The sequence below is a fragment of the Thunnus albacares genome, chromosome 16 (genome assembly GCF_914725855.1).
Source record: "Thunnus albacares chromosome 16, fThuAlb1.1, whole genome shotgun sequence".
Classification (NCBI taxonomy): domain Eukaryota; kingdom Metazoa; phylum Chordata; class Actinopteri; order Scombriformes; family Scombridae; genus Thunnus; species Thunnus albacares.
The window spans coordinates 22,814,185-22,826,906 of record NC_058121.1 but is presented as its reverse complement, the minus strand read 5'-3'; the positions used below and the strand labels follow the sequence as shown (position 1 = coordinate 22,826,906).

The 12,722-nt window shown below is 36.6% G+C and overlaps 1 protein-coding gene across 1 annotated transcript; it reads left to right on the top strand.

Annotated features, from left to right (window-relative positions):
• Nucleotides 1-673: 673 nt before the first annotated feature.
• On the top strand, nt 674-12,577 carry LOC122965755. The gene is made up of 10 exons (XM_044329950.1): nt 674-857; nt 2,137-2,229; nt 5,889-5,949; nt 6,786-6,798; nt 7,506-7,646; nt 7,803-7,955; nt 9,933-9,991; nt 10,105-10,160; nt 11,599-11,723; nt 12,252-12,577. The coding sequence occupies exons 3-10, from the start codon at nt 5,896-5,898 to the stop codon at nt 12,518-12,520; spliced, it is 870 nt and encodes a 289-aa protein (XP_044185885.1). The 5' UTR covers nt 674-857; nt 2,137-2,229; nt 5,889-5,895; the 3' UTR covers nt 12,521-12,577.
• Nucleotides 12,578-12,722: the final 145 nt, after the last annotated feature.

The following is a 12,722-nucleotide window of genomic DNA, read 5'->3' as shown; positions in this document are numbered from 1 at the left end:
GGATATGATCAGTATGTAGCAGAGGCTGAAATTTCTCTGAGGTGGTATCAGTACTGCTGCAACTTTAGGAGGAAACAGTATTTTAGTGTTTCAAACTCAAATGAGTGGATAGAGGCGGGTAAAAGGTTTTGGAACATACGTTAATATCATATACACATAATATGACAAATGTTCTACTAGTCAAATTTTCTGTTAGTCAAAATAGACTTGGGTCACAGTACAACTTGACACCCATGGATCAGTTTATCAGTTGCACTGCAGGGTAGACTGGAACAACATAATGTCCTATTCAGCCTGAAGTTATTTTTGTGTTGTTTGACATTATAACGGCAACAAGTAATTTGCATGACCAAATATGTGTTCTTTCCCAACAGTGTTAGTGGGTCAAAAATGTATAACATGGTAAAATCAATAAAGGTGGACCCAAACACTGACACAGACAATGAATTAAGTAATATAAAAGGGGGAGGGGGAGGTTGTAGGAATAAAGGGGAATGAGGATGGCAGGTAAGGCAGGAAGTAGGCGAACTGGGGTAGATTTACTGTTGAGTTGATGACTTGATGGAAGGCAGATGTGTAGGCTGGGCAGGTGAGGTGAATGAGCTGCAATCAGGAGGAAGACTGGTATCAATCTTCTCAGCTAACCTGCTGCAAGAAAGTGAATAAAGTGCATTCCCCAAAATGTCAAACCATCCCTTTTGGCAACAACAGAGACATTTGTTGAGGAGTTTTAAGTCATAAGGAGCATATATTTGTTCTGTAAGGCCTTTCCACAGCATTTCCACAAGCCTCAAATCGTTACACCAGTTAATATTACAAATACACCAAGTTCCTTTTGGTTAAAAAGACAAACTGAGGTAACTATAAGGGATAGGTAACACAATACGAAACCATTTGTTTCATCATTATAAAATATTCAAACCATTGTCACTCAACTCAATCCAACGTGCTTTTTCACCATCCTAATACTCTGGAAAACATAAAAGAAGGCTTTGGCAATGTGATGAGCTGTCCCTGTTTTTGATATTACAAAAATCATTCACTGTAGTACAAACCTATACATTTGTATTTGATTCCAAATTAAAAATGGTCACAGTGGTCAAGAGGTTACAGTGCAAGTATACTGCATGTTTTGTAAGATATGTCTGCCACAGTAGTCACTCCTGAAATGTGAAAAGGCAGAGGCTTTTGATCCCTGTAACTTTTCTGATTGGCCTTCTTAAAAATATATGCCATATGTATTCTGTATTATTAGACAGTTCACAGTGAAAAGAAACTAAAACAGTACAGGCCTCCTTACAGACACAGCTGCTTGAACCAGAGCTGTTTGTTGCTATACAAATATCCAACATGCCTCAGTTTGCTAACCTAAAGTAAATAAGGGACATAAAAAAAAGTTAAAACAAGAGACAGAGAATCATTGTTCTGTTTGTTCTTGACCTAGTAAATTCAGAGCCAATTTCAAATATGTATGCACACATCTACAGCCAACCTTACTGCCTTCCATGACCTGGTTGAGTTTGTTCCCTAAGGTAGGTCGTAACATGCATTACTTCAAAGGTGATAGTCTTTAGCTTACATACTGTAGTTTAATCCTTTTACTGTTGTCTATTTTCTGATGCTTCATTTTTATTAGTTTTGTACTCAGAGTCTAATTTCCTTATATTCTTCCTTATGTTCTTTTGCTGCTGTGAAAAACCCACATTAATTAATACTTTTGTCATCTATTTATTCCATTACATACTTATCTTGTTAAATCTTACCCAGATCTGTCTATGTTTCTGGAGATGGGCTACCTGCTTTATGACTACCCTAAGCATTAAGTTATATCAGGCCAGTTGACTCGAAGAAAGCAAAAACTGAATTGGTTTTATAAGACAGGCCAGTGTTCTGTGACTTCCTGAGGGAAAAGGCTTGATTTGTTAGACAAATATCCATGGAAAGCTTATAGTTTGTTGACCAGCCTGGCTGGCATGGAGATATGCCATCAATGCAAATGGTCTTTCATCACCCTGTAACAGCCCCCCCACACCACCCTCAATACACACACATGCACATATCCTGTCCAACTTGACTCAGTCTTTCTGACGGATTTGCTCACTTACTTTGACTCTTATTCTGATGCGCACCTCATAGATATGAAGTACAGTCGGATTCCTGTTGGCTAATTGCAACCAGGTTGACGGGGTAATCATCTGCTTTCTGTGCAGTGCTGTGTGTGAAGCCAAGGTGAGAGCCCTTTACTAATGTATTTTTATTGCTTTGATATGAACAGGTGGTTGATTTTACAGGTACAGTAGTTAGTTCTCTTCCTGTTAAAAGGGAATTTTTCCTTGCTGCTGTCACCAAGTGCTTGCTCGTGGGTGAATGTTGGGTCTCTGTAAATTAAAGAGCACGGTCTAGACCTGCTCTATGTGAAAAGTGCCCTGAGATAACTTCTGTTGTGATTTGGCGCTATATAGATCAAATTGATTTGAATTGAATAGCTTTACCATAGGCAGTTTTATCCCTTATATTAAGGTATTAGTGTAACACCTTAAAAAACATGACTGACTTAATGTTAAATGTTGTAACAACCATTCCCTTTCTTCCTCTACAAAGTCATATATCGTCTTAAGTCTAAACTGACTGAGTCATGTTTAAATATGAGCACCCTGAATATTATTGTGTTAGAATCCTTCAACCTTTCATGTTAAAATGACAGTGTTGTACCATTCAGTGCAAAATTGTACATGATACTCCTGTGATCAAGAGCAGTCCAGCCAGTATTTTGCTAACAGGAGCTATTGAACAGACAGCTAATACAATATTTTGGGTTATCATCAAGGTGGACTGCATGGAGATTTTTGTCAATTTACATGATTAAGTGACTTGACTGTGAAGAAGTAAGTGTAAATGAATGGGTGATTTACTCTTACTTTTATTGGGGAAAATTATTCTTTACCAAGAAATGCACCAGGTTGTACAGGGGGTACGAAAAAGTGTTTTTTCTTCATGGAAAATACAATAATGAACAGAAACAGACTCACTGTATTTAATCCCAAACATGAACGATTTGCTTCATAACTAAACACCAGCAATACATTGATTCTGAGCTCTAAAATCTACTTTTGGGAGCTTGTGTGACAGTTTTTTTTGTTTTGTTTTTGTTGAAAAGAGTAGTGTTAAATTAACTCCAAGGTCATTTTGCAATTCAAAATAACAGAACCACAGACTATGATTTTAAAAAAAACCTTCCTATTAACACCTCTGCCAATCTCAACAGGAATTAACATTACAAGCTTAAGAAGTATTATTAATATAATTTATTTCATTTGAGTTTTATAATAATTATACTGGATATGGCTATTGTACAGATGTCCCTGTTAGGGTCTGACCCTTGTAAGGTTAGTTAATGTATGCGTTTGTGTTTCCTGTTGGGTGAGTATATTGTATATATGTAGATGTCAGTATGTATATATTTGTGACCCATATGGCTCAGTTCCTGAGCATCTGCATATTTTTGCAAGAACATGCATGCCTTTCATGTGCTGGTTGTTGAAGAGGTTGGCTGTACTCTTAGTCCAGTATTACATAACCACATCGTAACAATGGCTGAAACGCAGCCAAGTCCTATACCTCAATAAGAAAATTAGTGGGGAATGAACTTTACCACATCAACAAGCACTTGACCTTACTGGGTATAAACTGCCACATATTTGGACAGATATGAACACTGCACTGTTACGAGAAGCAGTGAAAACCACCAACTCACTGTTTGTATCTCTAGTTCACATGTAAACTGATGCAAATAAGTTTGACTAGCTAAAAGATGTGCTTCCCATACTTTGGAAGGGAAAACAGGTGGATGCTGATAAGAGTGTCATGAAAACTTTAGGATAAATAATATTATAATAATAAGTACATGCACTACTGTTTGACTCATAATCAAATATAAACTGGGTGGTGTTAAGGCAGCTAACAACAATTATGTGAACAGACAGGGAAGGCTTATATTTCAGGTTTTATGTAGTTTGCTTGCTTAAATTAGATTAGATTTTTTTAATGGATTGTTAAAGGCCCTATCGCTATTTTTTTAATCATACCAGTTATAGGTGTATTCATGCATACTATAATTGAATAGTGTAACTAATAAGTATAAAATGTATGTATTTCCCAACTGATCATGAGTATTGGGAAAAAAACATGGATGCAGCAAAAGGGACATCATCAGCCAGTATCTGAAGGAACATTTTGAAGCCTGCAGTTAAAGCTGCTCAGATCAATATTTTTTATATTAAGAACGGAGCAAATGACTGTGTCATGTGAATGTTGTTGCTTGTAGTAATGAACCCACAGAAAATTATTACCCAACACTGCAGTTCCTCTCATCTCTATGGAGCATTTTTCAGTCTTCCAGGTCATTATTTTGGTTTTATGAACTGCAACGTTACTATTTTGGTTCACTCTCACCGCTCTCATGAACCCCACCGCCAGCTGCAGCAGGCAATGGTTTTTAACAAAAAAGCTCTGATAAACCCATTGAATGTTACTTGCTCACCGCCTAACGGCAAAGTTAGCAACTAGCTAATTAACACAGTGGAGTTGGTAAAGACCAAAACAGAGCTAGAAGGAGAGGAAATATTAAACAAAGATTTGTTGCAAGGTCATTAACACAACTCCAAATGATGATAATGTCAGTGTTGTGTTTGCAGCTTGTTGCAGTAACCCCAAGTGGCTAAGTGACAAAAATCATTACATGCAGGTCTAATCTAACTACTATCTTTTTTAGTTAGCCAGATAATCCAAATTTAGGCAGTGGAACTAGAGCTTGGGTGAAACTCTGATTGAATAATTAAAGAATATTTGTAATTGTGGTAACAAGGGTTTCTGTTAGCACCTTATGTGAAAATATTTTGTTGTGGTGGTATTGGACAATTGTGCTAGTTTACCTCCATTAAACCAACAAGCTAAAAGTCTATAGATCTGGTAGAAGCCCTTAGAGGCTGCAATGTTCACTACATCCTACAATATGAAGGTTGAATGGAGCAAACAACATACTGATGTTGCAAATCTTTAGGGGGCTACCAAAATTATTAGGAACCATCCTCAGGAAACCTTTAATATGCCTTTCAAATTTCATGATAATCTGGCAAGGAGCTGCAGAGATATAGTATCTCCTCATAGACCAAAGACCGATCATTACTTTACATTAAAGTGTTGCTTTAAATAAGCTCAAAAGTCCTTCGTGTATGCTGATTTAAACCTGCAGTTTGGAACTTTCACATATAAAACAATGTCTGTTACATTCAAGCCCTTGCCAAGCGAGTTCACACAATGCTGATTAAGCCAGATGAATCTCAGTATACAGAGTTTTCAATCTGGTTTGGATTTGACATTCCTGCACTGGCTGGATGATTATATACTGTGTGACTTCCACTGGCCAGCCACCTATCTCCCAGTTAGCTCTCTGCTAACTTGAATGGGGATAAAATAATTCATTGTGCGGCTCTTCTAGACTTTCCAAATGTTAGTGGACCGAATGGATAAAATTCTGATAGTGAAACGAGTCATTTCACAGGGGTTGTGTGAGGCTCAAAGCAATTTATCCACCGTTTTACAGCCGCAACAGTAAAGACAGAGTAGGCTACGGCGGAGCTTATGACGTAAGCACATGTCAATAGTGTTTTTGTAATTACTCTCAATTTGAGATGCTGCCTATCTAGAAAGAGTGCTGTCATCTGCATACAGGAGAACATTATGTAAACCCTTAAAATAATTTGGGGTTTTCAAATGAGTGCAAATACATTTACTTTATGTGCATTTCTGAGTGTGTAGATTTTGTATACATCAGTCTTTTTGTTCCTCAGTTGATGCTACTGTTGATTAATCTGATCTTTTTCCATTAGAAATACAATGGGTTCCAGGGTGTTTATGTTGCTGATTGGAGCTGTGTACATCTACTATCAGGTAATGATGCTTCAGTGTAATCAGTAATATATTGCTGACCAGGACTGTAGCTATGATTTTTAACAGAATCTTGTTTAATGTCCCCCACTCAAAAATGTTTTTATTGTTACTTCACTTGGATATTTTAGCTTCACTGTGCAGAATGATGTACAGTACCAGTCAAAAGTTTTGACACATATACCCATCCCCTTGTGTCTAAGCTTTTGACTGGTACTGTATGTGTGGTGTTTGACATTAGAAGGCTGTTTTCACATTCATCTGCTGAACGGGGGAAAAGTTTCTCTTTGCTCACCTTAAATCTCAGTTTACAACGTAGTCCAATTGTGGTTCAATATCTCATCTCAAACAGGAGTCATCTTGTGTCCAGCTGTCAAACTTTTGAAATAAACAAGATTTGCATATTAATAGATTCTGGATTTTTAAATGTCTTTTTGTTTGTTTGTTTGTTTGTTTTTTGTTTGTTTTTTTGCATGTGTGTAAAAACTACATTAGACACAAATTATTCTTCCAAGCAGAATATCTCTTATAATACATGTGCCTGAGGGGGATCTTTAAACTTCCGTTTTGTTCTTCTATTTTAATGTCAATTTTTAATTTAATTTTTATAAATTATATTCTAATGCACACAATCTTGAATGTTACATGTATATAAGGAGTTTTATTAACTAACTGAAAATTAAATGACCAAAGCCAACTTTTGTATGTGCATCACATATTTGTTTTGTTTTATTTAAGTGTTTTGGAATAAATATTTTATATTGTAATTTGACACAAGATTGAATCACACCCATGACAGAAAGATTAATTCTGTTCTCTGCCTGTTCTTGCCATTGCAGGTCCATGCAGCAGGTGAGGCAGAAGATCATACATCCCATAGAGCACTTCAGTAAAATACCTCAGAAAACTTCCACAGATCCTCAGCTAGGCCAGGATTACACTGGGAGACCTACCATCCACTGGAATTTAGATGACAGACTCATATTTAACCAAAAAATTAAGAAATAAAATAAAACTTTCCATTTTCAGAGTATACTATCCTATATGTCCACTATATGTATGTAACGTATACCCACTATCTATATCATATACCCACTATCATGTTCAGTCATGTCCTTCCATTTGACATCAGCTATTTTTAAATGTATTACAGTACATCTGTGTAGATGTATGTATTTTTACAAATATTTTTACCATATATATAGTCCTAATAACAATTACAATTACAATTCATATAATTCTAAAGCGATATACTGTAATGTAACATGTACTGTAGGCTTAATGTATAGTTACAGTGCAAAATGACATTTATGTCACATTTCTAAGAGATACAGTCACAGTTGACTGATGGTTAATCTGTTCCTGTATAATGTATGTTATGTAGGCAAACAGACCCTCAGCATTGATAGTACAATAAGGGAAACAGGGGAAACATTTTGTCCACCATGTTTTGATATCTCACATACTAAACTGACATGTTTGATTTGTAGCATCTGTAATGACAAAAAAATCTTCCAGCATAAAAAAATAACATGTTAAAATATCTCCTGTTGTTGTAGACATTGTATACATTGGTGAGCTGATGGTGGAGAGTAATGTCACACTGGAAATGGAGACCATCCTGTCAGCTTTGGATTCAACTGTCATCCAAGTGAACAATACCAACAGTGTGACCCTTTCAGACAGTGAACTGGTTGCAGGTATATTCCTGGAGAAATTTCTTCTTTCTAGGTTCAGTTCTTCTTTAATACAGTGAGGGGTAAAGGGATGGAGGTAGGGGAAAAGACACATTGAGGATGCTACATCTTAGAGTTTAGAAAAGCCAGAAATCTCAGCACCTGTGTTTCTCTCTCCAGAGTGCCTGATTGTTGGAGAAAAAACCAATTGCAACTGCTCTGATGGATACATTTGGAGCAACAATGTGTGCTACACTGAAAAATGTTGCAGTGAATCTACATGCAAACAAAACGTGTCGCACATCACACCACTCTGCATTGCCAAAGTCCAAGGTAACGGTCCAGATGCGTGATGAATTTTCATTTGCCTTTGTACAATTTGTATCGCTATTTTCTGGTGATGATTTGTTGTATTTCGTAAATTTGTATGACCAAGTAGAATAAGGATGGCTGTAACTTGATAGTTATACTACTGTGTTATTAGATTTTTGTATTTTTTATTCTTGTGTTGTGGACAATATCCCAGCAAACATTACGGTGTATGACCGCTGTCTGATCGTCCCCCCAACACGTCCCGTAATGGTTCAAAAATAGTTCCAAAATGAAGGTTGAACCAACATTTGGGATATTACCTGGCTCTCACCTGGTTGTCCTCCCTGGGCTTTCCAACAAAGTCAAAATATGTTGTTGCCATTATCAACAGGCCTTTATAGCTATTCTGTAAAAGTGTATGTATACGATATGCATTCTATTGCTTCCTATATGTCTAAATTAACAATTTATTATGTTCTAAAATAGTTGACGGTCTGACCTAGGCAGCTGCAAGACGTTTTAATGACGTGTCACTTTCAAAATAATCCTGTTCATCAATAAATACTATGTTAAACTGTCGTGGAAATTTAAAGATGAATTCACAGAGAGCAAGTTGTCTTCCAGAGTTTTATTGCAAGGAACAGAGTTCACATTTGCAAATGCAGATCACCCAATTTGCTATAGGCTGAAAGAAATATTGTATGAAATTCAATAATTGTATTTTTACATACAGGTGTGAGTCACAGAGCATCCCATATTAGTCATCCTAACAGATGTCTCTTAATTAACGCACAATATCCCTTCTATTCATTCATAGCCTTATCTATCTCTCTCCCTTCGGTGGTTTCCTTCCCTGCCTCTGTCTACTGAGAAGTAAAAGTTGAAGGCTGAATCCCACAGCTCGTTTTTGTTAACTTATTCAAGCTCGTTGGGAACCAGCAGTGGAACATGTTCACACAAGAGGCAGAGAAGGCAGACTATTATATTGTGCACTTAGCTGTAAGACAGTATAACACACTCTTAAGACAATAAACAGAAGAGTATAAGGGTCCATTTCAAAAATATTTGTAGAAACACACTGTGTTGATACTGACATGCAACAACATTTTATTAGGATAAAAAAAATGCTTATAGATAATCTAATTATTTGAAACTGTAAACCTTTTAATTACTTGTGATTCACTTCTCTCCAGTTTCCACTTATGTGAGGAGCCCAGATGCTCTAAATCACCTCTCATCAACAGGAACGTTACAGAACATATTTGCTAACATGAGAGAAAACTCCTTCAACAAACTCACATAACAGCGTTATATCTGCATCGTTTCTGTCCTCTTGTGCTTGTTGCATTTCAGACAACTGGTGGTTGCAAACGCTGCACATGTGCAACTCTCATCTCTCGTGGAGAGCTAGGTGAATTCTCGCGAGGTGGGATGATGCTTCGCTCATGTCAAGCATCAATAAGACAAATTTATGAAGTTGTGTGACTCAATAATAACTCCTTTGTTAAACTGTTAAAAACTCAGTGCTATGAAGTTTCCCAACCAAAGAATCTAAATAAAAAAGTTACCTCATACAGTATGTAAAAGTAGACTACAGAGTAAATAAAAATTAAAAAAACATGAATATGAAGCAGCTTCTGCCTGCACGTTTATCCTTTGTGGAGAGGATATCATTTTAGCACGTCCGCTCACAGCCAATTAAAGACAGATTTAAACGTTTTTGTATAAAAAAATGAAAGAACTAATCATGAATAAAGGTATTCCACGGTGAAATCCTGAGTAGGTTTTTTTTTAAGTCAGGTCCAAGCGGAAAATAGCAACCAACAGGAGACATTGACTCTTGTGTACGCATATTTGTATTCAAAAGTTGTGCACACTTCAGTTAAATGGTGATTTTACTTGATTCCCATGATGTCATGTCACCGTCCAACCAATGTTTGCTGGGATACAATGTGATATCAGAACTGAAAGTAATGATAATGTTTGCAATCAACACAGTTAAAATCAATGGATCAATTATGTCGAAATCCACCTGGGATTCATCCAAAGCAACAACGGTACATCTGCTTCTCATCTCAAATCTTACTGTACTTTTATACTTTATACATTTCTACTGTCATTACAAACATTCAAATGTTTGTAAGTTGTTTAATGCTTTTTCTTTTTAAAGCTTCAAAATGAATTTAAAGGACTGAATGGCTTTGAGTCCCTGAATGTAACTCAGAGGTATTGTACTTTGCAAACTTATTGATTTATTACTTTGAAGTGTCATTTATTTTTTGCATATACAGAGACTTTATTAAAAAAGGACAAAAAAAAATGGAAGAGTCTAGAGGAAGAGCAGGAGTTCCTGGTGGTTTTCGAGATCAGTCAGAATCTTAGCTGTCACAGGCACACACACACACACTGGTGTGTACATGGCTAGCAAGCTTATGTCTGTACAGTCTGTGCTTCACCTGCCTGTTGGGGACTTATGAACACAGACTGAAAAAACAGTCCAGTAGTGAAACTCGTCTCATCTGCATGTGAGATGTGCCATAAAAACTATTTTAACTGATGTATTAGCATGTCACAATCATGACATAACCATCTTAGATACTCAGTGATCCCTCCTCATGACTACATACGTTTTGCAACCCCATCTCTTAAAAATTACATTTATATATCTCTAAATGGTTTTGCTAAATACATTATATTTGAAGAAATGTAAATTTTGGATTTTGTTCATTGGAAACATTCTTCCAGTTCAAGAAAACAAAGTTATGTTGTCAATCAAGGTCAATCACACAGCACTGATGAAGCAGATTAGCTCAGTTTTTTTGTGTTAGACTCTAAATAAATAATACCTAAGAATGTTTTCCCCTTCAAGCTTCAACTGCAATTGTACCATGTAATCACGTAGTCATGACTGTGCACAGTTATAGAGAAATAGTTTAGATTTATGGTTAAAGTCCCCCTCCAGTAGTTCTTCTGAACTTCTGATATTAAAAATACTTGCATATTTATAGCTTCTGGAATTTTTAATGCGGTAGAAGAGGAGTTGTAACTTTCAGAATTATTTTATATACACCTTAAAACTTGTCTGGGTAGGATCTTTAAGGAAAGATTGTGTTTTTAAATATTGAAGGCCTCAAGTAAGCTTTGACTATTTCAAGTATGTTAATTTATGAGACCAAAATCTTTGCTTAACCTTAACCAAGTGCTTTGAGTCACCTAAACATCACTATGAAAACATTAATCATGCTTTAGTTGCTACGAGCAGATACTGTAGGGAAAGCAAATGAAATATGTTGTCAGTGAATGTTACGTAGTCAGTATGAACATTTTGCAACTTATTAGATATTACATATTTGCTGTTGCACATTAGTAGTAAATATACATCATTCTTAGAGGACTCACCGGCCAATCAACACCTGGCATGTGCCATAATTTGACAGATAGATCAGAGACTGGTGACCAGTGCTTGCAAATAATGTTTTCACTATGATCAAAATAACACTGAGACATTTATGAAACGTATGTCAATTCGAATATTGTATTTGAAGGCAGCAGTCTCATGTTGTAAGCATTTCAGTTGCATATCTCCTATTACTTTTATCACATACAGATACTTTCTATGTTTTTAACCAGTTATCTTTCATTGATCCTCTCCAAAATCTTAAAGGCCAGGAAACAGCATTCTTGATTTTGAGGCAGCTGTCAGCGTCAAAGTTGAGACTTCTAAACTTCAAAGCATAGTGACTCGGCTGGAAACCTCTCTTGCGGCTGTAATTTGGGTCGACACTGTAGGTCAGTAAAAATATATTACTGTTTTTTGGTGTTCATTTGGATCATGATGATCCTTGACTCTGTAATTATTTCTTAGCTGCTGTAGTGCATGCTCTCTATAGACTAATATCTGCTGCTTTCTGTTTTGCAACATGACTATTTTTTTGAATAGTGAAAGTTTGGTTGAATATCTGGTCTTTAAAAAAACACCACTGTCAACACAGGGACAAGTGCATCTGGTGCATAATCAAAAGCAAATTTTTAATCTCTCTCCATTTTTGTCTGAGCCATGCTTATGTTGCTGCTTTGTCTAATAATGCAAGGCTATGGTGTTTATACCGGCCAATTTCAATCAGTGGCCAAACGATCAGTGCATCTTTAATGATGATCTCTTAAATTAAGATAAATTGATAAAAAGGAAAGAGTTGTTCTCTTGGACAGACAGATGAATCCAGGGACTAATGGACTTACTGACACTGCTACACAAACTGTACCTCCTACTCCTAGCCTATTGTGTCGCTATGAATTTATATTACCTTTTTCACACAGGAATGGTCACCATAGAGGCCCCAGACACTAAAGTGTGCGACATGTCCAGCCCAGAACTGAAATGCACTTTGGAGGAGGAGACGGACAGTGCTGGCTGGAACATGAGCAAGAAGCACGAGCGCTTTGAGCTCAACAAAGGCAGTGTGGTGAAACTGAATGACAAATGTGCCACACAGGAATACAAGTCTTGTACTGAAGTTACACTCCAGGAGGTGACAGGCTTGTGGGCAGGCAAGTATGGAGGTTTCAGATTTACAATTCTGTTTTAAATTAAAGTCTAATTGAAATTAAAATTCTTTTTTGCTAAGAAATCAGTATACTGTAGATGAGAGCAGCACATCCAGGTGCTTTGCCCTTGCGTCATACCCCCGCCCCTTTTTGGGTGAGAGCAGTCCCTCTAATTTGACTGGCAGTAAATGCAAATTCTGAGAAAAAAGAACAAGAAAACTGTTTTGCTTTTAAGCTATTAGG

Excerpts from the sequence above, each read along its gene's own strand:
- LOC122965755 (XM_044329950.1), top strand. The coding sequence starts at position 5,896 with ATGGGTTCCAGGGTGTTTATGTTGCTGATTGGAGCTGTGTACATCTAC. Across the intron at positions 7,647-7,802 it reads AGACAGTGAACTGGTTGCAG|AGTGCCTGATTGTTGGAGAA; the intron begins GTATATTCCTGG and ends TTCTCTCTCCAG. Across the intron at positions 7,956-9,932 it reads CTGCATTGCCAAAGTCCAAG|TTAAAATCAATGGATCAATT; the intron begins GTAACGGTCCAG and ends CAATCAACACAG.